This window comes from Cyanistes caeruleus, chromosome 4 (genome assembly GCF_971803275.1).
Source record: "Cyanistes caeruleus chromosome 4, bCyaCae1.hap1.1, whole genome shotgun sequence".
NCBI classification, from domain to species: Eukaryota; Metazoa; Chordata; class Aves; order Passeriformes; family Paridae; genus Cyanistes; species Cyanistes caeruleus.
The window spans coordinates 37,722,620-37,750,063 of NC_141704.1; the positions used below are offsets into that span (position 1 = coordinate 37,722,620).

Below are 27,444 nucleotides of genomic sequence, written 5' to 3' on the forward strand. Positions count from 1 at the left end.
GACCTATTACCAAAGCTGTCATTTTTATCACCAGTAACTACTGAAAATTTTAATATGCAAATAATGAGGTAAAGGTACAGAATTGGAAGACATTGCATATAGGCCTGCAGAGCCATGGGATTTAATTTACCTTTACAAATGAGATTCAACAGTCAGATTTCACTGCAGCAGGAAGACAGATAATGACTTTTTACATCATGAGAACATCAAATACTCCAGGTGATTCTGCCTGCATGAAGTACTCAAAAATAAATATTTTCCTTGTCCCCACCAATTGTGCAATCAAATGTGAACTTTAAAAAGATGGGAAATCACATGAAATTTGACTCTATGCAAGAGGGCAAGCCAATGGCAAAGATTAAGTAGGCACATACACTGAAATTGAGTTGACTTCAGCTCAAAGCAGCACGTTGATGCCACCAGCAGCAGAGACCACCAGCTGCATTGGTCATGTTCTAATACAGCTGAAGTCTAAAGACTGGCACACTCAAAATCTTGACCACACACCTTTACTGTAGTTGTCACATTTTGTCCTGTGAAGTGTTGATGACTTCTTGTCCTGTATTGCAGCACTGACAAGACTATTTAAACAAGCATGAAAGGCCAAGTTTCATATGAGGGGTAAGACAAGGTCCAGTTTCAAGACAAGAAATGGCAAATCAAGTTTGTAAAATATTTAATAGAGCAGTTTCCCAGTGGACTCCTGACCAGAATCATAACCAGACTTCTAAAAAGTATATATATTTTCAGATTTGAAAATTTATCTTTATTTTTTACAAAATGGATTCCAGGAAGTTTAAAAGGCAATATCATAGAGGACTGGGGTGCAGAAATCAGGTGTAGTCATTCAAAGCATTCAAGTAGGAATATGGTCATATAAATATTTGAAAAGCATCTTTTATCATAAATGTTCAGAACAAAATGTATAACTCATTCCAAACTGAAAATTGAGCTTTATAGCACATATTTCCCTGAACAGAAAAAAATTTTGAAGTATTTCTAAAGGCCTGAAAGCATTTTTTTTTTTCCATGGTTAGTTACAATTAGAAGACTTGCCTTAGCTTAAATTCCTTCCTTTCCAAATATGGAAAGTATTAACATCAGTCCACTGTTAAAACAGACAATGTGTTGCAAATTAATTCTGGTATAGTATGTTCCAAGAAAGCCTAGAGTATAAAGGTGCTGAGGTGGCTCTGAGTTAGTAGTCGTCGCCCCTGCTGACGACCTCCTTGCAGGTGGGGCGCAGCAGGATGGTGTGCTCAAACTGCGCCGTGTAGGAGCCCTTGATGTCGCACAGGGGCGGGTACGGATCCACGATGCCCAGGTCGCACAGGTTCTTCAGCGCCATCAGGTATTTGCTCTCCCCCAGGCGATCCAGCCACCGGCGGCAGAAGGCAAGAGTACCAAAGTTTTCATTGATAACATTTAGCAAGTGTTTCGCTCTTGGAAGCCTTGAAATAAAAAAAAAACCAAACAAGAATGCGTTGGAGAAGAAATAGGTATCACCAGCATGCATTCACTACAGAAGTAAAGCACACCAATTAAGAATAAGGTTAGATTGCAAGGTCTTTTCAGATTGCCTAGACTTGGAGATGTCTTTCTACATCAATCATACGTTCTCTTTAGAAAATAAAATGCACTGTCCTCCTGCAAATAGGTAATCTTCAAAACAGATTGTGAACCTATCTGCAAGCCTACATTAAACATGGAGACGGGAATCTTTCTCTTAAAAAATAAAAGGACATTTCATTTCATAAAGAAAAACAGAATTCTTCCTGATCCAGAGTAATCAGTAATCTGAACTAATTTTGGCAGAAGCTTGGTGGTTTAAAATGCTGAGTTCTCACTTCTGTAGCCAAACACTCAATAAGCTTTTTATTCATACTTCTTACAATATACAGGCATTAAAAATATATATTTATAGATCTACTAAGAACTAAGCTTATTTGCAGTCAAGCAGTTCCTTTGTGATCTTTAGTCTAATTCTTCCCATCATCTCTCACATTCCTAGTATGTGCTATAGAAAAGCATGTATGCCTGCTGTTTCCCACCAGAGTATCTTTGTTTCAGAAAATAGGTTGCACTCCTTAGAAATGCCAAAATACAAAGCCAGTGAACCTAAAAATGAGTAATTTCTTCATTTTACAGCAATGCAATAAAACAAACTCAAAACTCTCAAAATATCAAGTGCAAATACCGTAATAGATTCTGGGAACAGCAGTAAGACAAAAATTGTGGCACACAACCACAGAATAGCTATTGACTAAAAAACCCACTGTACATTTAACACACAGATGAATACACAAAAATAATCTATATATTACTCATCATCATGAATTAATAATGGTAGGAAGACTGTTAAAAAACCAACACAAAATTCTCAAAATATATTTTCTGTTTCTTGGAAATAATTCCATATTGTTCCACATTAACAGTGTATTTTGTAACAGTTGCTAACATTGTCCTTTGAGTCCTCTGACAGTGCTATTAGTGAAGAACATGCATTATATCAAATTTGAATCCCAAGGGAGTGGTAGCTCTATCAAAATACACCAACAAAATCCAACCTTATTGGCACGTGCCCGACATCAAAATTCTTCATATAATGAGAACACTCCATATCATCATGAACAACACCTTTTCCTGTGCTACCAAAGGTTTCTATAGCATACACTTCACCTTCCTAAGGAGAGAAAAAAGGAACATGTTGCAATATGAAGATGTAACATTGTGTCATTCTGATACAACATCTCAGTATTACAACTTCTGAATACAAGTAATTAAATAAGAACTGATTCAATCACCAAATCAATGTAGAAAAAAAATTCAGCACGGAGATTTCACACATTAGAGTTGCAGTTATCGCCAAATCATCAACTATTTACATAAGTACCATTTTATTTCAAGCCAGAAGCATCAGCATGTTTCTAGACACAATTTCTCAAAGTCCTTGCAGTTGAAACATTGTCAAGGCATACATCTAACACAGCTGAAAATCTACATTTGATAACTGGAAGTACTTCTCCTGTGCTATTTAGTAAGTCCTAGGATGTAAGTCCTAGGAAATGTGTAGTTTAGAAGTAGCAAACTGGTGTTGATTACAGACACTGCACTGATGAACTTTCTGCCCAATTTCTACAAGAATTTTCTGAGAGCAGGTGCTAGTATATACCTTTAACCTGCTCATTTCCATTCCACAAGATGAATTTCTTCAAGAAATGAAGGTGATGTATATCTGCAGGGGCATTATCAAAATTCTAGCCAAGAACATACTGAAGTGCCATTATACAAACTCATTTCTGCCAAATGCATTCACACATCCTTAATAGTAGGACTGTGACAGGGACTTAACAAGCCAGGGCATCAAACACTGATGGACACTATGACTTGCATTGTTTATTTTATTAAGCTACTTTGAAAGTCACAAGCCCAAAATAAGAAGCCATATGAAAAGCAGTAACACAGGCTTCAAATTCAAGATAAACTCTTGAAGATATCCCTGAATATTCAACTGACTCATTAAAAAAGCACAAACCCTCAAAAACCCCCACGCAATGCTGCCACAAGATTCACTTAACACCCACTTTTTCTGAATAAGGATCATCAGAGGCTCTGTTAGTCACAAAAAAATCACTGGGTTGCAGTTTGATACTATAAATAGCGCAGTACATTAAGACCTTGGCTATGCTCCACATTCTTCATTGCCAAACTCACTGTGTTTAATGATGTAGGACTGTGTCCTAAGTAACCTACAGAAGCTGAAGAAATTAAAAAATGTCTTCTCCCCAAAACCAAACCATTAACTAAGTCAAACTAAGAACACACAAGCTTTTTTACCTTCCTTTTCCAATACTCTTAATCCCTTTGCAGCCTTATAGATAAGATGATAAATAAAACTTTGTCTTTTTGTGCACATCATAGGTCAATAACTATGATACAAGTCTTGGGTGATGAGAGTGAGCCTACCTCAAAAAACAATCCTGTCCAGACCACACCTGTGCCTAGTCAGGTCTTACAAGTTTTATCTATCCTGACAGACTTACTGCTGATCATTAGTGATGAGGCTTAGAATGAAATGAAAAGCTTCTTGTATCATCACCCAACTTGTAAATCTTACCTCATTAGAACAAGAGCTTCAGTGAAAATGATGGCTAAATCTCAGGTTCCATGTTTGAATACTGCCTTGCCAACTGGTACTTTGTCCCATCAGCTATAGCCATTGCCCTTCCCCTGCTCCAGAACACTATCCAAACAACATCTTTCAACTAGCCTCTCATATTAACTACAAATACACTTAAGTTATTTTTTATCTTCAGAGAAAAACTGCATTGGAAGCTTTTCAAGAAAAATACTGTATCTAACAGTACTCACAAAAAGTCATCCAAAACTACACTACAAGAATTACTTGAGTGAGAGAAGATTTCATTACAGAAGAAACAAACAGGAGTATGAATGACCTGCAAGTCATCCAGGAAAACTCTGATTTCCTGAATTCCAGTTCACCCCTAAATATAAATTCCTATTCTTTTCCATGGTCCTAAATGCAACATTGAAAGACACCATTTAATATCATATACACACTGAGAAATAAATATGCAGGAATTTCAGTACGTATTATTATGGCATTCAGATTTCAACAGCGACGGGTTTCTCTTTTGGTGACGTTTTTTGGTTGTTTTTTAAATAGCAGAGTTCTGAGGCTTCAATTTTCAGAAAGTGTGAGACAGCTGAACACTCCAGGGCTAAAATGAAGAAGCCACTGAGACAAAACTACTCCTGTACAGCATCATTACACAGTACAGCCATTACTCCACTACAATTATTCACCAGGATGACAAAAACTACAAACTGAAAGTGCACAGGAAATACTGTTCTTGCAATGATACTGTGGAAATTTAACAGAAAGAATAAAGAACTTGACTTACCTCCATTCTTGTGGCTTCTCCTCCTTTCACAATGGGGACTGTTTTTCCTGCATGTATCCTATATGGCCCAATGGAGTGTCCATTCAAATTACGAATTGGCTTCACTTTGGAAGAAAACATTCATATTACAGGCAATTTCCTAACAAATGGTAAACCCTTTAGGGCAATTTGGTTTGTTATACCATATGAAAAGTACAGTAGTGAGTCGTCATATTGCAGAGGAACCAAACGCAGAATTATCCACACATCTTGCACAAACACCAGCCAAGACACAAGTTAGTTTTGTATGCTTTAGCAAGGCTTCATTATTTAAGAGCAGCAACTCCAAGAGTAATAAAAGCTTATTAATAAAGCCAAATAGCAAGTAACAAATTATCTGCACATTTCAAAATTGTTGTTTAGCATTCATCTTATCTGTTACAAATACAATACTTAGAAGGATAAGCCAAGACATTTCTCCAAAGGAAAGGCAAGCCAGCCATGAACATTTATCTATGCAAGACTCATACCATACTTCTAGCAGGAAAGTCTTGTCAATATCCTACATCAAAATCAATATTTGTACAAATCTATATACAGATACACTTCTAAAACAACTACCCCTATATAAAGAAAATAACTTGCCTTGATATGTTTTGCCATCAATTTCTACTTCATAAGACTCCATAACTTCTTGTATGGCCTCTCCCACATCACAGAGACGCACATCTATTCCAGCACACTGAAAAATAAAGTGCAAATTTAAATGGACAATAATCACAACATTTACTGAAAAAGACTTTGTAAATTACTTACATAATGGTCATACCTTTATTCCAGTATTTGTTGCATCCTTTACAGCTTGTAATAGTCTGTCATATTTTGGATTGAATGTGACTGTAAAAGCACAGTCAATAATACGACCTGAAATCAGCAGAAGTTGGTTAGCTTCATAGCATTTGCATTGAAGAACATTCTTAAAGTTTTAATTAATAAATGAAAACTAACCACTAATATGTGTTCCAAAATCTATTTTGCAAATATCATTGTATTGCAGGACTGTTGGATCTCCAGCATTGGGAGTGTAGTGGGCAGCACAATTATTCAGAGAACATCCCGTAGGAAATGCAAGACCTGCATTTAAACCATTTTCCTTTATCAGCTTACGTGAGCAGTCTTCTAGTTTTTCACTAAAATGCAGAGGGGAGGGAGAAGAAAAAAAAAAGAATAAGACAGTTGTGATTAGTATTCCTTATGATAATTTAAAATAAATCAATGCAAGAACAAAACCTCAGAAAAATATTAAAGTAAATGCTTTTATGTCAAATCAAACTATTTGTATTCTAAGTAGACAGAGAACCCTAGGCTGGAAAACATAGGCAGAACACAACAATTTTCAGTTCTTTGTGTTGTTTTCTCTACCCTTTCTTGGGAAAAGATTAATCCTTATCTATTATTTTTAATCTAAGTTTAAAATATTTATCATTACAAGCTACATTTAACCCATTCTTCCTGAGCAGCAGAGGTTAGACAACCAAAGTTCAGGCAAATTAAATGCATTCTTTACAATTACTGTGATTTAAAAGGAGGTGGAAAAAAGGAAGTAAAGCCTCTCCTTTATTAAAAAAAACAAAACAACTTTTCATTATTAAAGGATATTTTAAAAAAATTGAGTGATAACTATGATAAAATAAAACCTTGTGAGACTAGCATTTGTTTTTTGGTTTTGTCTAATCTCTAGATGCTAGCTGCTGCAAATCCACAAATGTATGTCCATCAGTACATTCCCCTTAAGTGTCAGTGAATGAGGTAAACTGCTGCTCACTGCAGTGCACCAAACACTGATTTTAAGAAAGCAAGAGAAACATGAAAAAAGAGAGCGTATTTTAATCAGCAAGGCCCCACTGCATGAGGTACTTTAGGAAGAATAGTCATATTTTGAGAAAATGACTGCTTAGAGCAGTCAAACTGTGTAATTTGACAGATTTGTTTCAGCCAGACTAGTGAGCTGCTTTTCTTCTACATTTCCTCATGGTATATTATGTCTTTCTGTTATCCTTGCAGTTACCTTGGGGATCAGCTCTCATTAGCTTTCTTACTATCCTACTCTTGTCAGCACAGTCCTCAGTCACACCAGGCTGAAAGCACCTGATTTTGGAAGCTAAACTGTTCTGGATAGGTGCAGTACTTGAACAGTAGACATTCAATCTAGATAAACTGAAGGACAGAAAAAGTAATAGTTGGAAGAGTCACAAAAATCAGTCTAGGCTAATTATTTCTTTAAACTTAATCAAATTCATGTTCACCTGAATCCATTTTCTCAGTTACTTCTTACTGAGAATAATAAAAAACCCCACTGTGTTTCCACCAGAAACATCAGTCAGTCAATGAAGACTAAACATAGTACAAACCTTCCTGCCCTGGACTGAATACACAGCCATGCTGGTTTTATGCCTCTTTGCTCAGTCCCAGGCACAGACTGCACCTGCACTGTCCACATGGCATTTCATGATAATTCTGGCAAGCAGCAGCAGTGCTACTGTTATTGCTGCTTCTCCAAGCAGCACTGCAGAGTAGCAAAGGCACTGAAATCTAAATGAAGCATATAATCAAAGTAAGTGAACATCATGGAAAGCTTAGTTTAAAATCCTGTATAATCCCAGGCCCTGTAAAGCTGCATAAGCTAAAAATGCAAGAGGAAACTTAAAGGAAATAATTGGCAACACTGGTTATGTACTTAAACACAAATCTCTCCAACACTCATTACACAGTGAATTCAGCATATAAAACTAAGACTAAATCTCTCCCCCTCTGGAAAATGAAGAAAAATCTACAGTAGAGTCTTCCAGTAGATGTGTGTCCTCACCAGATTTCTATCATTGTCATTCCAGGTTTTATCCAGCTCATAACGTATTTCCTCACTTGTCTATGTGCCTCTGCAGCCTCCCGAAAATCATTCCAGATTTCCTCACTGGCTTGGTCTAGTGCTTTCTTTTCTTCACTAGTTGTTCTCCAAGCAGCAGTTCGCCTTGAAAATAAAGGAAATATTTCAAACAGCAGTCATTACAACTTCTGTCTAAAGCCTGCAAAGTGTTTATTAGCCAGTCAGGTCTACATTCTCCTGTGTAATAGAAAAGATTCTGATTTATACAATTTTCAGAATAAAGGAAGGCTATTTAAAAAAGAGAAATCTATCAGTACCACACACTAGCAACTGTGAAAGGCAGTAACATCCTACCAAAGGCCCAGACAAGCATGGTGCTTGAAGGATTACCAAGTTTTCAAAGAGACAGAACAGGCATATAAAATTCCTATTAATGCCTGCAATTCCACCTTAAGTTTAGCAGGGCAAAAAACTGCAACAGGTTCTACTCATGCAAAAGTGGGTTGTTTTTTTTTCCCAATCTTATTCATTCAGTGTTGCTCCTGTATAGAGATGAACCTCAGCGCTGCAGTGTGGCTGCCTGGCCCAGAAACTGCTGCTGACACAGACAATAAGCATCTTCAAAATTTAAGAGCTTGCAGTTCCAGTATAATTTTCATTCACACTCAGAATGCTTAGGTAATAACACCTAACACAGTGCATGGTAACTATGACACATGCCAGAATGTTACTTTCTAAATGGGCTGGATGGTAAACTAACATTTCTTATGGGAGAGCACCACTCATTCTGTCTCTTTGGTAGGTTCATAGAATAAATACACAAATATCTTTTAATACAGGGCTAAGTGTACAATTAGCTTTGAATATATTTTGCATTATGCAAAAATACAATCCAACTAAGGTTCCATGAAAGCAAACAAACAAAAACATAATTTAAGTCCTCCAACAACTGTCAGAACTTGGCTAGAAGACTACTCTGACTACAAAGTAGACAACCCTTCAAATGGTGAAGCTGCAACCACATAATAATGTAAAAAAGCCTAGTAATGTCTCCATAGATGCTAAGCCACACAAAAACTACTAATAACAATACACAGCTACACATGCTGTGCAGGTGATCTTAAAAAAAAATGTGTGGTGGAAAAGACGGACTAAAGATGCTAAAGTACACCGGTTTTCAAATTTAGAAATTAATGCAAATGAATTGATTCTAAGCAAACAAACTGAGTACCCAGAGTGCAAAGGATTAGTTTTTGAAATCCAAAGGTGTAGCTTTTTACCTGTTTCATAGACTTGTAACCTGGCTCCACACTGAGTTTTCTTGACATCCAAAAAACAGGTACAAGTGAACCAAGAGACTATGCCCTGCAGTTTTGCTGCATTTTGAACTAAGAATAAATACTTATATGTGAATTCATAAGTGTATATATATATATTTATACTGAGTATTTCAAAAAAGTTGAAAATTTAAAGGAGGATAACAGGCAAATATTCCATATATCTTTGTCAGGATGATCAGAGGATGCAAAATATTTTGAGACCTTTTTGCTTGTTTTCATTGAACTTTCTGTTCCTTTTCAGATAAAAGTGCAATTTACGTTTACCTTTCTAGCAGTTTTCTTGCTCCAATAGCAAGTATCACACATACTACTCTTACAATTTGCCTCAATCTGGCAAATCCTACCAAAAAAAGACAGCAATGGGCTGCAAAACCTGGTCCCCTGCTCTGCCACTAGAAAACTGGACTTCTGCCATCACAGTAGTCATTGAAGATGGAAAAGGTGCACTGCAGAAAAACACTGGGGACAGAGACTCAAGGATCCTTTCAGACTGTTCTGGATTCCAGCAGCAAACACCCCTTGCTGGCAAGAACTGCTGACAGAGTCTGGGCAGCTGCTCTGCCATCTGTCACGGACTTGAGTGCAAACTCCAGCAAACTGGCAGGAAGCCATCCTCACTCTGTCTTACTGTATTTCAGCATATAGTCACCTCACACAAGTCAACTGGGGGACAGAAGCAGCCTCTACATGTAAGAACACTGTATCAGACCCAAAGCATTTTGCTGACAAAGCTGTACTGCCACCTGGGAGCTCAGGAAGGGAGGCAACAAGAATTCCTGCTAGGGCCTAAGCACTTCAGGACACACGAAAAATCAGTTGGTCAGATGAAGGCTTCACACCAAACATCAAGTCCTCCACCAGGTACATAAGCTAACCAGCAAGCTTTTGGCAGTTTCTTAATGTGCTGCCTGCTATATGTCAGCTGAAGAAATTCAACTCTTGCTCCAAGCCATGTGGTCCAGCTTTTCACTCCAGCTCACAGCCTGCAGTTTTCACTGCAGGATCACATTGTAAACTAGATTCTAGTGATTAAAGAATTCTAGAAAATTTCTCCAGGTTATCTTCACCCAGATAATCCAGTCATGCTGGATGATAGGTATGCCATCCAGAGGGACCATTACAGGCTTGAGAGGTGGGCCTGTGTGAACCTCATGAAGTTCAACAAGGCCAAGTGCAAGGTTCTGCATCCTGGGTCAGGACAACCCCACCACAAATACAGGCTGGGTGAAGAATGGATTGAGAGCAGCTCTGAGGAGAAGGATTTTGGGGGTATTGGTGGACAAGAAGTTCCACATGACCCAGCAATGTCCACTCACAGCCCAGAAAGCCAAATCATACACAGGGCTGCGTCAAAAGCAGTGTGGCTAGCAGGTCAAGGAATGTGATTCTGCCCCTCTACTCCATTCTTGTGAGACCCCACCCAGAATACTTAATTCAGCCCTGGGGCTCCCAACAAAAGAAAGATATGGAGCTCTTTCAGTGAGTGCAGAGGAGGGCCATGAAGATGATCATGGGTGTAGCACCACTCCTATGAAGAAAGGCTGAGAAGAATTGGGGCTGTTCAGCCTGGAGAAGAGAAGGCTCTGGAGAGACCTTATAGCACCTTCCAGAAGCTGAAAGGGTTTTTCCAAAGTCACAGAGTGGCAGGACAAGGGGTAATGGCTATGAACTGAAAGATGGTAGGTTTAGATTAGAAGCTAGGGAGAAATCCATTACTGTGAGGGCATTGAGGCACTGGAAGAGGTTGCCTGGAGTTGTGGAAGGTGTCTCTGCCCATGGCAGGGAGGTTGGAACTAGCTGATCTTCAAGATATCTTCCAAAGTGAACCACTCTGTGACTCTAACAGCACAGAGGCAGAAACAAGTAGGCAGGGTCAAGAATTCCTTAATTCTACTTTAATAAAATTGGTGTATCATGAAATACTGCTTATTTTCTGCTGTCCCAGCCGTGTAATTTCAAATTCCCACGTCTTCAAGAAAAAACAAGCTTCCAAAAAAAAAAAATAAAAAATACTGGAGATATAAAAACTTTAAACCTGTTAGTCTGCTGCCTGTGGAAGTACTGATTATCTGCTTTTTTTTTCCTGAAATTTGAATGACATCCATTTCTAGTTGAACTTCTCACACAAAATATACAGTTGTAGGTTGATGAGAGGTAACTTTAGAAAACATGACATCAACAGTTAAGAATAGAAGTGCAACGCTCAAAAAAATCAAAGACAAAACCATACTGACCTCAGCATGAATAAGGCATGGCACAAAAATGCTCCACCAGTATATAAAATGAAGCTGTTACTCAGAATATGAAATATCCTGGCATTAATGCCAGCTAATAATTTAAGTAGTTGCTTGTATTAGGGAATGCTAAAGTAGTAATATTTAAATATTTAAATGAGGAAGAAAAAGAAGCACATATTTGTTTAAACACATGACATGAGGAGACTATTTCAGGTTCCTTAGAAGTGTATACTCTTCCTCCATAGCTGAACACTGCAGTACAGAAAAGACACCCCTGCTATGAGAGGAGGTTTGTTTTTATGGCTTTTGTTCTTTTCCTTTTCAATAAATAGTAGTTAAACCAGAGCAAATATTTTAATCTTCAATAGCTGAATATGTATTAGAGGTGTAAAGATAGTGTGTTATTAGTTAATAAACTATGTACATGATTAAGTTGTTTATTATCTAAGTTCCCAGTTTACTTAAATCATATTCTTATGAACATGGCACATGTTAAATACTCAAACATTTAAGAATCACTCCTGGATCAGCCTGTCAGAACTATCTGTGCAAGCTCCTCATTAACATGCTGATCTTGAGCATGCAAACAGGGCAGTCTATTTATAAATAAATAGGAGTACACCTTGTGTTCAAACTGAAGTAATGAAAAAGAAGAAAAAGCTTCCTTAAAAGCAAATTTTCATCTCATAAAAATGAAACTATTATCTGAACACAATTTGTAGGGGGTATTGGACTCTTACTTATTTGACTTATATTCTCTGAGAAACAGGCATTAAATTTAAATAATCAATCAAAAAAATTTCAAAATAATTTCATTCTGGAAAAAAAGTCACTGAAAACTAGACAATGCTTTCAGACATACAAATATTTACCTACTCCCTCCCTCTGGTTCAAACTATTTTTTGAGAGCTTTCATTCAGTATTTCCTGGGAAGTTTCAAAGTTTTCAGTAATGCTTGGTCCTTTCATTCAAGTTTGCATACAATTCAAGCTAATTCTATGCCACGTATCCTGTGTCTCTGCAAAATATGACCTTCCACAACACTTCACATAGGAAAAGAAAAAAAAAAAAATCAGGAAAACTCATTCAGGTTGGTATTCCCTAGTTTCTAACAATGCATAAAGAAATAGTAGTCTCCTGTAAAAACATAAGGGTGCAGACCTCTGTTCCAGTGAACCACCGGAAGCTATTGCTTTTTTAGTGCAACTGCACATTAGTCCCACATCACTATGAGTTACAAAAATAGGTGAAGTTACAATAACGATATATTCATTCCGAGAGAAGCAAAGAACAGAATATACCATGTAGGCTTTTAAATTAAATGAAGAAATTGACATGCCTCTACCAAAAAATAAGTAACATCTCAAAAGTTGGCATCTCAATGGTCACAAAACTGCTGCATAATAGCATCTCTCTCCCTGAATTTTAAACTTTCATTCACTTCTAATTCAGACGATGTTTTTCTTACAAGCTGCCTACTGGATGTCTGTCAGTACCCTGGGTCTCAAGGGCCCCCTGCCTCATGGCAATTATACTCATATGGGCTACACCTTAATTAAAAGGGAAAGACAAACATTTCTGGCCTGAAGACCTGTATTCATTGAGTTCCTGGATAATCCAGTTAAAGAAAAAGAGGGCAAAACCCAAAGTACATTACTAATTTTGGCCATTTAGTTGTACATTAATATTTTTTTCAGCACATCAAAATGAAAGCACTTATTTCTTAAGCTTAAAACACTCACCCATCTTGTGTTGGTGGATATTCACATTCTTCTCCCTTTGGGAATACGTTGCTGGGAAATAGCTCACATATTGGAATAGAAGGTGGATCTGTCTGGACCTTAGCTGTTGAGTATCATTTAAGAAAGTGTTACACATGGGACTCTGGAAACACTAACCATCTTATTTCCACCATAAATGTTAAACAGCAGAAGTTATTAAAGATCCCATTAACTGGAGTTTGGGTTTCTACCAAGACAACATTGTATCATAATGCCCTCATATGACTTTGTTTAGCCAATGCTCAAGACCAATGAATGCCCTCAATGCCATTCAGAGATACCAGAAAGAAGACAATTAAGCCTACAAACACAAACTGCACCCCTAAATTTGTTCCAGCTGCAAGAACAGCATTTGCACACACTTAATGCCAAACATTCACATAATCTGTATTTTTGTGCTTGATACCTACGTCCTTTCTTCTTTTTCTTCTTCTTCTTCTTTTTCCCTGTTGCTCCGTCTCCTTCACCCTCTCCATCTATAGGAAAGAAAGCGCTCAGCTGAACATAAAATAATCTTAAAAGAATGAAAGGAGTTTGAATAAAACACAAAAACATCTAGGCAATCTGAAAACACTTCTATTACAGCAGAATTTAATGGATTAAAAAACAACCTCCAGAAGCTGCTGCCAAACCATCAGCATTTTCAGTCCCTACACCAAACAGAGACCTAATAAAATAGTTTTGAAAGCCGACAACGAACGTATCACCAAACAGAGGAAAAAAGAGAGTTCATGTAAAGTGTTTACAGAAAGCCCTACCTCATACTCATCTGTTCTCATTTCAGGCAACTAGATGCCTGGGAATTGTTGAAGGACACAAGAGAGAACTGTATTACACACAACAGCTAACAAAAAGCTAGAAACTGCTACTTCCACCCCATCTTCTGATGCTTCAGCTAAAAGAACTTACTGCATCTGGAAAGATAAAGACCCCAAAGAAGTAAAGATGACAGCACTCTAGGCCAGGATAAGTTTAATCTTGAGATAACAGGGAAGGTCACAAACAACACTCAGCAAAATCACTGAATATGGGAGATACAAGGGTGGTCGAAGACTAAAACAGGTTTCCCAGAGAGGTGGAAGATGCCTAGTCTCTGGAAATAGGGTCAGCCTGAAAGGGGCTTTGAGCAATGTGATCTAGCTGAAGACGTCCCAGCTCACTGCAGAGGCTGGGACCAGATGACCTTTAAAGGTCCCTTCCAACCCAAAACATTGTATGAATCCAATACCAATGGGAGGTTCCAGAGAGCACAGCAGGTAAGCAGCAACAATCAGCCACACCATTTAAAGTCACATCTGGGAGGTAATAACAACCCTGCAGGCTTCACATTTGGCCACGTCTGATGCCTACTTACTTCATACTCAGTATCTCAGGTGCTATCAGCTACCTAAACCTTCTGGTCCTTAAACACAAATTCTTTTCAAAGTAGACAAGTACTAGTCATCTACATGTAGAACATTTTCATATACAAGAAGTAAAATAAAAAGAGCTCCTAGAATCAAATCAAAGCATTCCATTTTGAGTTTGTTCATACAGAAGTCCGTATTTAAAAACAAGACCAAACCAAAACACTGACCAGCCACTCCAGTCACTAGATTTCAAGCCTCTCATGATGGTCAGTCAATACCATCTGCAATTTTATGCCATGATGAGTGCTGTAATTCTGCAGCTGGGGCAAATTTCAGTAATGTCACTCCTGCCCCTCCCCAGCTCATTTTAGCATTAAGTATCTTAAATTAAGTTTCTGTAAAAAATTACAAATAAAAATATTTCGTACCTATAATAAAGTTCCAACCTATCAGATTCTTCATCAAGCTGTATTTAATAGGCAACCAAAAATCCTTACCAGTACATATGAATTTATTTAAAATGTGGTAACTTTGTCACATTTGTCTTGACCTTGAGCAGTGTCCAAACCATTCATAAAGAAATTAGACATACTCTAATTTACTCATCAAGTGATTTTTGGATTTTTTTTTTAAGGCCAGGCCTAAACTGAAGGGAAAAAACCACAGCATTTCTTAAACATTGCTGCTGTTGCTATCTGCGTATTGTAGCTTTTTCATACATCACTGCACGTGAAACTGCCAACGGCAAGCCAAACAAACCCTGTCTATGCTTTCATGTCCTTGAAGACTGCTGCAGACTAACCGTGCTGCCAGAAACACAACTACTGCATCTGACTGATACTCTGCTTGTCTTCAGGTTATTCAGATAAAGAAAAAAAGGTCACCAAAAAGAGCAATTTCAGATTTTCACAAAACAGAAGTCTAACCTTGTATCATTTTGGTATAGCCATTTAATAACTTAGCACAGTATCATGTAAAAATGTTACATATCAGTATATTTTAACATGGCAAGAGAAATAAAAAGCACACTTCCTAATCTCTCCTAGAGTTCAGAAGTTATAGAGTTTCCTTTTTGAGGCCGCTCAGTTACAGGCTTATCAAGAGGAAAAAAAAAAGAAAAAGGGGAGTAGGTATTTTATTGATTTTCATCTAATGCATCATGTCTTAAATAAACAATACAATTAAGATGGCAAACAGTGAGAACCAGCACAGGCAAGAACATAGCTGTCTTCAAAAAAAACTTTAATTAGTTTTAATTTTCTGCAAAGTATCAGTTTTACTAAAAACACATCCAAGTCTAATATGTGAAAAAAGGGGAAAATTATTACTTCGCTTCATTTTTTTATGCTTTCTAATACTGTAATACAATTGCTAATAGCATAAAAAAGGTAAGAGAGTATAGCATTTGATCTACAACTATCATTGTTATTTCTCCTGAGACAGAACTCTTAACTATTCTAATGATTTCTAAGATTTCTTTTCATTGTTTACAGTTTTCACTATCCTCCTCAATACTTCTTCCCCAAGTTGCAATGATGGCAAAGCACATATTGCATTAATTTCAACTCCATAACCTGAAAGATACCACAAAACAAACCATAAGAACACATTTCTATGTGAAGTACCTGCATTAAACTTGATGCTGCAGATGGGTAATGGTCAAAGATAAATTTGTTACTTAATACGTCTCAGCACTCTGAATTAATTTTTTAAAACTTCCATACCCAACTCATTAAAACAAAACTCTGGAAGGACAAATTCCAGCAAGTGAACTAAGATTTCTAAGCAGACTGCTCCAAGTGCTGAGCCAACTTTATACGGTAATTCAGAAAAATGAAACTAAATTACTATTTTAATATTTTCTTAAACACACATTTCTATTGAGAACTATTCATCAAATCAAGGGAAACACAGCACCCTTATCTGATACTCCTACAGAAAAGACAGACCTGGTCAGGATTTCAATACAGACACTTTCAAGGTTCTTCCTTAGAAAATCAACTACACAGCACAAGCAACACACAAAGCATGTGTCTTTCTTATATATTAATCTCCCTCAATTTAATTTTAATGAAAAATTGTAATTATAGATGAGCTGGTTTCAAGTCACCAGTAAAGACTCTAAAACCTATTTATTAAAATGCTCCCTTAAAATTTTCCCTGTATGTTTTGGTTTAAGCCAAGAAGAAGAGATATAATTTGGAACATAAATGTCTACCGACCATGGTAATGCAAGTAAGAAAGATTTATAGCTTACCTTATCTCAAACTAAACATTTCCCTTCAGTAGGTCTTTGAAGACGCAAACCTTTAATAAATCTTGTATTTCTTTTATTTTTTATATGTATGCCTCTGTGACAGCAAAATCATTGACAAAAAGTAGAAAGTATAGACAGCTGCATCTCGCCTCTCCAAAAAGAAACCCAACCAAAATCAAACAAAGTAAGACACCTCTAAACAGTCTGTTAAGAGGGACCCTTGGAAGAAGGTGAAACTGGAAATGTTATGAGAAAATATAAGTTATACTTGCCATCATCATCATCATCTTTTTCCTTCTCCTCCAGTGCTTGCTTGTCCAATTGTCTTGCTACATCATCAAGAGCACCTTCCACTTCTTTATCAGTTTCCTGTCCTGTTTGTAAAGTTAAAGTACGACTTACAGTAAAACATTAACTCCATGTTAGTAACAATAGTCCCCAAAACTTCATAAAACGTTATGTTGTACTCATCCTACAGACACCTGAGCACCTAATGCTTTTTTCTGTCTTAAAGCAGCCCCAAACTGTAAGGGGCTGTAACTGTACACATTGACACATCCGATTACTTTTTTCTGCCACGGTAGCTAATTCTTCTTCCCATAGCAGCAACCTGCTCTTGTGAGATAATACGGGCGTGAAGTAGATAATTATAAACGCACAGCACGATCATCGCTAACTGATGGCCTGCTAAAACAAACCCAAACCATCGCGCCTTTATGCTATTTGCCCAGACTTGCTCCAGCTCTCTCCGAGAACTTGGGAGGGGTGCAGAGCCGCCATCAGGCGGGATGACTTTTACAGCAGCAGTCTTACACCTTTCTCCCCCCGGGGCATAGGAGAGCTTGAGGGAAGCGGTGGCTTCTCTTGCGCACAGCGGACCGAGGAGGACAACCCCAGCTCCAGCCGAACGGCAGCAGCATCCTCCGGGTACCGCCAGCCCCGTCCGAGCCGCAGGGATCCCCCTTAGTCCGCACCGCTGCCACGGGCCGGGACAGCGGCCTCGGTGGCGCCCCGCACCCGCACGCCGGGACCCTTGAGCCACCCACGCCCGCCCACCGCCGCGCCCGCTCCCCGGTGTGCCGGCCCGCGGCCCCTCACGCCGCCCAGCCCGTCAGCGCAGGGTCGCGGCGCGGCCCGGTCCCTACCCGCGGGGCCCGTTCTGCCCTTCTTCTTCTTCTTGCGCTTCTTCTTGGCGCCATCCTCGGCGCCCAGCCCGGCCGCGCCGTCCTTGTCGTCGGGCTCGGGGGGCAGCTCGCCATTCAGGTGCTGCTCCCGCTCCTCCGCCCGCCCCACGCCCGCCATGTCGCCGCGGCCGCGCCGCCTCGCGCGCACGGAGCGAGCCGGGGAGAGCGGCGGGGCCGGCGCCACGCTCTGTGGTGCGCGCGGGGCACGCCGGGACGGCGGAGGACTCGGCCGGGAGGGGGCGGGCCCTCGGCCGCGCACGCGCACTGCCGCCGGTGTGCGCGCGCGGGCCCGTGAGGGGGCGGCGGGGGCGCGGCCGGGGTAACTTCGGTCTGCGGGGCGCGATAAAAAATGGAAAGAAGAAATCTTTAAAAAACAGTCCTTTCCGTCAGAAGGAACAGCTGCTACATTCCCTTACGGCATGTATGATTGTCAAGGTTTTACCATTTGAGGGCACTGAGGAAATGTAACTTACACGAGAGATAACTTGTGTACGGAAGGAAAATAATATCAAGGGGAAAAAAATCACTTGTTCCAAGTCGCATAGATCAAAAATGGGAAGATTCTAATACATATTAAAGGACACTGCCTTGTCCCTTTTCTACTACTACATACAAAACCAAGGCAAAATGCCAATATTACCAGCATTTACTAATGAAGTATTAATCAGCCCAGTCCTTAAAATTAATTTAATGAGTTTATACTTTTCACAGATTTTCTACTAGTATAACCATGCTGGCTGAAAAATGCTTTTCCTCCTTGGTATACTTGAACACAGTATAATGTAGTGCCATCATAATTGATAACATATAAATGTTAAAAACGGGCCTTGTGTTGCTTAGCTGTGCAGGCAGGTCTTTGGGAAAACTGGTAATGCCTTGTTCCTCACTGAGGTACCAATTCAGTCCCCTTGGCCCCACTGGGGTCTGGTCTGGTTCCACCTGCCCCTTCCCTGGCTCACACCCATGGGCATCTCACTCCTGACTTGATACAATTCCCAGCAAGGAAAGGACTCAGAAAGACTAAGCTAATGCTCTAGTACTGATCAAAGTCCATCCTGCTTCAAACAAGTGTCACTGCAGCACGATATCCACTGCTCTCACACTGAGAATGCCTGTGCACTAATGCTGCCTAGAACACTCTGGATTTATTGCTTTCTATTCTAGAAATAGAAATAAGGTAAAAGCAGAATCTACAGAGCCAGTCTGGTTTGGTTTTGGGTTTTATTGTGGATGGTGGCAGGAGAAAGGGGGAGCATCAATGGCCAAATTCTCTGCATCCTCCCTTTTGGGTCATCTTACATCTTCCTGTTGTGTGTTTATTGAAGTTGGACAGTGTAATGGTCCCAGGATATCTGACAGCAGTGATTTTGTGGTTTACTTTATTCCATTAGCTTCTCATACATCAGACTGCTCTACCCCTTCTTCTAACCCCTCTAGTGCCTTTGACAACTTGAAAAAGAGTGCTTGTGCTCCTGTTCCATTTGATCTGGTGTATGCCAAAACAGGTTGCCAGACCCTGGATTTTGTTGACTCTAGAGGTGAAGTGACAGATAAAGGAGTCCATAAAGTCTACAGAAGCACAGGAAAGACAGAAGGAGAGATACTAGCCAGAGACAGATAAAACAAGAATGCATCTCATGCAGAAGCTGCAAATGTGAGATTTGGAAATGCATCAGAGGAAAAAAAATCACAAGCAGAATAAATGTTTCTGTGATCAACTGAACTCACAAAGGTAGTTTTCTCAGAGCATTGTTTCTTTCCTCCCCAGAATGACTCTGGCACAATTCATAGTCACTGTGATACCCCAACAGAGGAGGAGAGATGACTTGTGTCACATGGTTCAGCAGTTTGGCCTGTCTCTGTTTAGGTGGGAACATTTCTTTGAGCTGCTATTGTCTACTCAGATGATGATTTTTAGAAAGTGTGTCTGAGCATCATTATGTCTGGGTGTGTTATTCCACCAATTTTGTCTGAAAATGAACCTTCACGTAAACCTCTTTTCTTAAAAAAAGTAGGCTGAAAGTAAATTGTAGAGTTGTGTCACACTTAACCCAGAATATAATAAAGTCCAGCAGAGTGAAAGCAAACTGTGTGTGAACTAGAAGAAGCAGGATTAACTGAGTGTCTCTGCAGTTTGAGATGGTGTTATTGGACCAGGCTGTGTGCATCAGGCTCTCAGTGAAGAGGGCACATTGGACAAAGCAAAGTAAAGAGTTTTCCGGGTTATGCTACTTCCAGGCCCAGAATTAGCACCATATATAATAGTGTGATAACCAATGTGCAAAAATAGGAATGCTCTGTAAAAAAAAAATTGCAGAGTGGGAGAAAGAAGCTGGCCTGACTGCATTGACAAAACAAATATTAACATGAACAGGCTGACAACAGGTTCCATATTCCCCATCTGGCTGCTTTTAAGATGATCCAAGCTCACAGGTGCAGAGAGAATGAGACACATCTTATAGAATGCCCTTACCAGCTCAGAGATTTTTGTCCTTCTTCTATTGTCCTTCTGACCTGCCAGTCAGGGTTTAATACACATTATATTAATGGATGCTATTTTTCCCAATTTCATGCTGTACTAGACAACGTGATAAGGTGAAAGTATCAGCAGGCCATAGGCCAGGAAAGACCTGTGAGTACCATTTTTAGCTGGAGGTTTTTGTTTCCTTACTATTCGTTTTTCTTAACCAACCTCCCAGACAAAGGCAGGCAGTGGCTGGGGAATTGAGGGAAGGGCTGAATGCAGTCCAAAACATCAGCAGGATTTAAAACACTTTCCTGAAAGACAACACAGAGAGTCATCTCCTCTTATTTTTCTTCTAAGGAGACTGCTCAAATTGCCCTATTTTCCGAGCAAACGAAGTTATGATCTTCAGAAAAAGACTTTTTTTTAGGGTATGTTATGTTTTCTTTCATGTTTTGTTTTCAAACCATATGTAAGTGTCAAGAAATGGCATGGAATGGAGTGGGGGAGCTGTCTCCAACAGCTGTGGTTTAATCCTGGAAAGGGAATGGGCAAGGACAACTAGGGAGTAAGTGGCCTATATCAGCCCCCAGAAGAGTTGAACAGTGGGATGTTGTATTTGTTTCTGTTTGTATTTCTGAGCATGATGCCATTATTTATGTGTGTATGACACTTTAATACTCTTTTTCCTAGCTTAGGGCCAAAACTCATAGTCCTTACTCAGCTGTAAAAATTTACCAAAGTTAATGGGAAAATTTTTATGACTGGAGGTTTAATATTAGGCCTAAATGCTGGAATTAGACAAGGAAAATGTTTCCTGCATGAGAGCAAATATGTCTTATGAACTCTAGAAGGAAAGATATTCCCTGTCACCCATTGCTGAGGACAAAGGATTCTTGTGCTTCCTCAGCCATCACTAAAATTTTCTTATAACCTAGATGAAGTAGCAAGATCAGAGTGGTAAAACCAGACAAAAAAATTACATTTAACTCTGTTCACTGTGGCCTTCTTTCCACATTCCTTAGTGATTGCTTTATTTTTTCTTTTTGCCAAACACCAGTTAGATTACAGCCTGTCAGCTGTAATCCAAACATACTGCAATGCCTCAGCTCATGTCCCAATATCTGTGTCCCTTGGAGGACAGGTTTCAAGGGATGTATGACTGCTTCTGAAAAGAAGTAAATTTCATCTCTCTCAGTGGTGAAAGTCACCGTGAGAAGCACAGACTTCTGTGTGTGTGTGTGTACTCAGACTGGGACAAAGCAAATGCTTCTCAGTTTGCATCAATAGATGCATGCTGTGAAATATAAAAGTCAGCTTATGGCCTTCTTTAGAGCTTCCTTTTTAAATTGCTTTTAAACTAGAAGATTCACATGAACAAAATAGTGTCTCAGGAAGACTTCTTATATTTCTGTGACAAGGAGCTATTGCTTTAGGCAGGTATACAGAAACATACATTAGGACATGCTGCAGTGAGCATCTCCCTGACAGCACATCTCTGTGCCTGTGCCTAGTCTTGGTAAAGAATGAAAGGCTACAGACAGCCAAGGGTCCCTAGACTGCTGTTTTTGGTATTTATGATAAAGTAATAAAATCTATTTTTTTATAATAAAAGCATCTTTCTTGATGTACTGAGTCATAACTGCAGATGGAAGCAGTCTTCTTTTTCACATAACTAACTGAGACACTGTATAGCCTCAGAAATAGTTGTAGGTCATATCTCCTGAAAACCCTAGTTTAGAGTGGTATGAACCTAAAGTATCAGAAAGTTATATTTTGAACTGGAGATTTGTAATCAATTTTATATTATTTAATACACTGATGTATTAATGTATTCCCATTCACACAGTGGAAGTTCTTACCTGAAGAAAATTTTCAAGACCTCACACAGAAAGTAATTTCTCAGCTTCACTGTTAGGGTGAAAAGCACTAACAATTTCCTTTCCACAGCCTGCCAATGTAGCAACTTTCTTCTGGGTTGCTCCATTCCTTCTTCATTCTGGGGAACTAATGGAAGTAGTGTTTACAGCTGCAGTGCTGGAGGCAGTACCTGTATATTTCTTTCACCAGGTATTTTCTTTTATATCCAGGCTAGTCTTCTATTTCACCTTCACACCTCCTCCAGTCTTAAATTGGAAACAGTCATTCATTTTGCTGTAGATGAAAACTAGAATGAAAGAGAAAGGCAAGAAACCAGAGCTGTTCTTGTATTTCACTACAGATCTTCCCCCTGGCTTTACTGCCGCGTAATGGTGTGACACCATTAGTGGTGGGACCAAGGAAGTTTCTATCAACTGCTTTTTCAAGGAAGGCACAAAAATTACTTCCAAGGTAGATGTGGTCAGGACAGAGCACGACAGACAGGGGAAGCACAGGGCCAGAACTGGCACTCTGCCATGCAGTGTGAGCAGAGAGAGAAAACTGGGAAGGTGACAGTGTCCTATATCTAACCCTGCCTCCTTGAGCTGTGATACCTAATGTTCATTTCTGCTGTCAGCATTTTGTGAGTTTAATATATTTAACTTAAAAACCTTGAACAGTTAGTTGTATAATGCCACATAATAGCTTTGTTCTACTGTTTTGGCTTGGACTGAACAATAGCACAGTGCTGGGTGTGGAGCTCTGTGGATTTAATGAAATTCATGTCTGCTGACTAATGTACTGGGAGCCAGTGTTCACAGCATTCCTCTGGGGTGTGACTCCCCAGGATAACTGAGTTTTAAGTTCAGATCTCATCACATTTGCTTTAAACTGATATTTTTGTTCCAAGGACAAACCTTGTTTTGCCAAACTTGCTTTGGAATTTCAGAAATTTACTCCAGATTGTTTTAATTTATGAACTTATTTGTGTGCATTCAGAGAGTGAAAAAAGATACCATTGAAACTGGAAAGGGTAACCATGTGGTTACAGCTAAGCTTGTTTGTGTTTAGAGGCTTGAAGACTAAGACTTTTCTTGGTGAACTTTCTTTGTATTTCAGATTTTAACACTCAGAAAAATTGTTAAGAAATTTTTCACATTGGCAGACCTCTAATTATAATAAATATGTTCCTCCCAAAACTACGGAAAATCAGTTTCCAAACCAGAAAAAAAACCAAAACCAAACCAAAACTGAACAGAAAATAGGATAGATTAAATCAGTAGATACTGGAGAAGACTTTTTCAGACACTTAAAGTTTTATTACATCAAAAGGTTCTTCACATGTGACATCTAAGAAATGAAAAATTTGGATTTATTTGATTACTATTCTCTGGGGCACGAGAAAATAATTTTACATAGGAGAGGAGAAATCAATGACCGTGTTAAATTACATGCACTTCAGCAGGCATAGTCCAAACCATGCGCTGTCAGTGCAAAGATCCTGGTTTGGCACTGGCTGCACTCAGTCTCCTCATGCTGCTCTGCACAGGTGTTTCTAAGCTTGATTTAGGAGTGTCTTCCTTGGGAGGAAATGCCGCTCAGTCTCAGCTGTGTAAGGACGCGCTGCCAGCCTGTTCACATATGATTGTGGCAGCAAAGATACCCAGTCTGTTTTCTAGTGTTTTTATCTGGTACTGGTCTCACTGAATAATGCAGCATTTTTTTCTCCTCAGCCCAATTCAAGGCAGGAGTGTCATCTGTACAGAGGAGCATACCAAAGGGCATGAAGATGCTTTTTTAAAAAGTGATACAACAAGGAAAGAAAAATATCCAGTTTTATGATGTGTCCTGTGCAAAACCACTATGGAGGGCTCAAACCAAAGGATCTGCCCAACATCTTTGATCCCACAGGTGGATGAGAGGTCACCACTGAACATATTGAATAAGTCCGTGGCCACCAGCATGTTGCAGGAACTTGGAGAGAAGTCGCAGCTCCTTGCTGGTATGAGACTGGTAACATGCTAACCTGTAGCTGGAGAGAACTCACTGAGGGGATTGATTACAATAATTAGCCCCAGAAGTCACTACTGTACAGAAGTGTGGGAACCAGGTGAAGCCAAGTCTCAGAGGAGGTTGAAAGTGGTGCTCTTGAATCCAGATGTACAGAGTGGGAAATCACTGCCATCAGAAGAGAACAATGCAAGAAAGGCTTTGCTTTACCAGCCTGCACTACAAAGGAAAAAAGAAAACCTGAGATAGCACCGAACATGTCTCTTGGAAGTAAAGGTACGGTCATGCTGTGTAAATGTGCTGTGTTGTAATGTTTGGCCTCCAAAGGGTAGAAAGCACTTTCTCTTAAGTCTACTCTCCCAGCTGGCTGATTAGGCCAACTTTATAGCTTGTTATACTGCAGTTCTCTGCATAGCAGTGTTTTAGGACATGATGAAATAACTTTGCAGCTGAAGCAAGAGGTACAAACACTTAGAAGAACAAAGCCAGTGAAACTGGGCAATGTTTCAAACCATTTATCAAAGCATTTTTAGTCTCCTCTTTCAAGGTGAGTGATAGAGTCATAATATATTGCGCCAGCAAAAATATTTGCATCAAGAGCATTTCATTCAGCAAGTGTAAGTAATCTTCAGTGCAGAACCACAGGTTGGGGCCAAGCCCATTCTAGCTCTGTAGGTGCTATGCAGTTTTCCTCTTTAAAAACAAAGCAAAACAAAACAAAAATCCAAACCCAAAAATACCTTTGGGTTTATGTTTTTGAAAGCAGACTCACCCTTCAGTGTATGATCCTAAGCACTGCAATCTGTTTTTTTCCTGTCTAGCTCGTGCTGTGCAAATTGATGCAAGTCAGGCACCCATCACAATCAGCTTCTCACTCTCATCCAACATCTGTGAAAAAAGACGTAAGAGTTATATGGCTCTTAGCAGAGGTGGTTAGGATAGAATATGCAGTACCTGAACAGCTATTCTGAATGTCTGATTTAACTGAAGTATGGATTAGCATAAGAAATAAATTGTCAAACAATAACTCCTTGATTTTTGAATATAATATTTTTTAAAATATCCAGTCTTTCTCTGATTATCTCTGATCATCTGCCAACAAGGTTTTCTACAGAGCCACTGCAGATCCACTACTCTTTGCTAGTAGAATACAGGGTGCCTAACTGCTTTCAGATATTATATTAAGCCTTTTCCTACTGGAAACCATCTGATCAGATATATTTGACGGAATTGCACTTTTGCTCTGAATGGGAGAACTAATGGACTAACTGAAAAGTTTTTCACAAGGCACTATATCAGTTCTGCCTAAAACATGGACAGATTTGAATGATGATCTGAAGGGAAGAACTGCTTACTCTTCACTGATCTTTTGATTTCTTTAAGGACATTGCCATGTTAAAAAAAAAAAAAAAGTTCATTTTCTTCCTGATGCTGGCCATGAAGTTGGTCAGGTGCCACTGGGGCTGCAGAACTGAAATTCCTTGGCTGGTGAAGGTTAAAAGTGCTGCAGAGACATCCAGCATCCTAGCATGGAGGATCAGCTCCATGACAAAATAAATGTGGACAGAATGAAGTGATACCATCTCTTCTGTTGTTTTCTGAAAATGTGGCATCCATTTCCTTCTGGCTGTAACAAATAATTTCTGAAATGCTTCAGTGTAGAGCTGCATGCTCTTGATATCTCTGAGCTGTTAAGTTTGCAAGACTATTGATTCCACCCTTAGCTCTTGTGCTCACAGGCAGCCTCTTACTCTTCTGTGTCAGCGATCTCAAGATTGTGCACACTTCCTTTCAGCACTCTGCCAGTGCATCAGTCAGTGCACTGTGTAGCCTGGCAGCTGTTGGAGTTTTCTTAATCACAGATGAACACCTAAAGAGTCAAGACAACCAGCTTCTATTAGCCTGTCCATACCCTTTCCTGTCTTTTGGGATCTCCCATTTTCCAGGTCTGTCATCACAGGTTTATTTTCTTAATTTGGTAAAGGGAATGCCCAGCAGCAGGTCATGGATTTCTCTGTCTACAGCTCTTACCCACTAAGTTCTTGTTTGTGAATAATTTACTAAGGAAAATATACCTGCCATAGTGCAGTTGCAACCACAGTTGTCTTACAGGACAGCCTCTAGACTTCTTCATGCTGCTTATATTTAAGCCTTTTATCATAGCACAAGATAGCTTTAACACCCTGGAGGATCCCCATACAGAACTGGCCAAGTGTATAAAATGTATGGTAGCTTCCAAATACACCAGCCATTCTCTGATTATCAACTAGAGTGCTTAAATACTATCAAGGAATGGAGGAGGTATCAGGATAGTTAAGATTTACACTGCTTGATCAGTTCTCCAAGGAAGAAACATTGAAATTTTTAAAGCAGGCTAGGTTTAAATGTAAAAAAAAAAAAAAAAAAATCTTTGCTGATAAGTAATTGTAAGTATTAATTACTTACAAGTTATTAAAGTTAGCTTGTATAATTTTGTATCTGCAGCACAGTTCCTGAATTTCTATTGTTGTATCTTGCTATTTAACTGACAGTTCCTGTATACTGGCAAAATTATAAGTATATTCAGATTTAATCTTACATGGAAAATCATCATTCACAATAACAGGTTTACTAGAAAGTGGCTGTATAAAGTCAAGCAGTTTTCCATGCACGAAGTGTATATGCTACAATGTATTGTATAATACACTGGCATATTATTCCTCATGGAATTGGGTATTATCACTGCTTGACTCCTTGGGGAACTGAGTAGCCCAAAGGCCAAAAGAATTGACGCTGCAGCAAAACATGGAGCTTGCATTTTTTGGCTGGCCTCTGTATGTCACCTTCCAGTTGCTATGTAATGTGTTTGCAAAGCCAAGGAAAAGAAGAGCAACAAAAAAGCTTATTGTTTGGGGCTTACACAGGAAACATCATATTTTCTGATTATTTAAAGGAGCGCTGTTGTCTTCCCACCTATGAGACATATAATGTCTTAGAATTACCTGTTTTAGAGAACTCTCTGAAATGTATCTGTCATTTGCCCTCATGGATTCTGGATCCTGGCCTGCAGTTTTTATAAGAGCACAGAGCTCATCCAAACACTGAGAATACCTGAGACAGTCTGTGATGCAACTGCTCTGAGGTCTTCTATATCACCATGGTCCCCAAAGCTCTGCAGTCAGCTGATTTAATCAT

General features: G+C 39.3%; 1 protein-coding gene and 1 long non-coding RNA gene across 4 annotated transcripts in view; one reads left to right on the top strand and one right to left on the bottom strand.

Moving 5' to 3' along the window:
- Positions 1 to 659: 659 nt before the first annotated feature.
- METAP2 (methionyl aminopeptidase 2) lies at positions 660 to 18,171 on the bottom strand. Its single transcript, XM_086887715.1, has 11 exons — positions 17,898 to 18,171; positions 17,025 to 17,126; positions 13,557 to 13,622; positions 13,108 to 13,210; positions 7,771 to 7,932; positions 5,913 to 6,094; positions 5,734 to 5,828; positions 5,550 to 5,646; positions 4,926 to 5,029; positions 2,568 to 2,683; positions 660 to 1,451 (listed from the first exon to the last, which is right to left on the bottom strand). Exons 1-11 carry the CDS (start codon positions 18,052 to 18,054, stop codon positions 1,199 to 1,201), a joined length of 1,437 nt encoding a protein of 478 aa, XP_086743841.1. The 5' UTR covers positions 18,055 to 18,171; the 3' UTR covers positions 660 to 1,198.
- Positions 18,172 to 18,191: 20 nt separating this feature from the next.
- The window catches only part of LOC111933889 (uncharacterized), a 49,766-nt gene continuing 40,513 nt past the window's right edge, over positions 18,192 to 27,444 (top strand). For 2 of the 3 annotated variants that reach the window (XR_015286456.1, XR_015286455.1), the window contains exons 1-3: positions 18,192 to 18,357; positions 19,442 to 19,668; positions 23,994 to 24,546. This is a non-coding gene — a long non-coding RNA (uncharacterized LOC111933889). Of the gene's footprint in view, positions 18,358 to 19,441; positions 19,669 to 20,760; positions 20,832 to 23,993; positions 24,547 to 27,444 lie in introns of all 3 variants that reach the window. The other variant, XR_015286454.1, reaches the window with a different exon arrangement.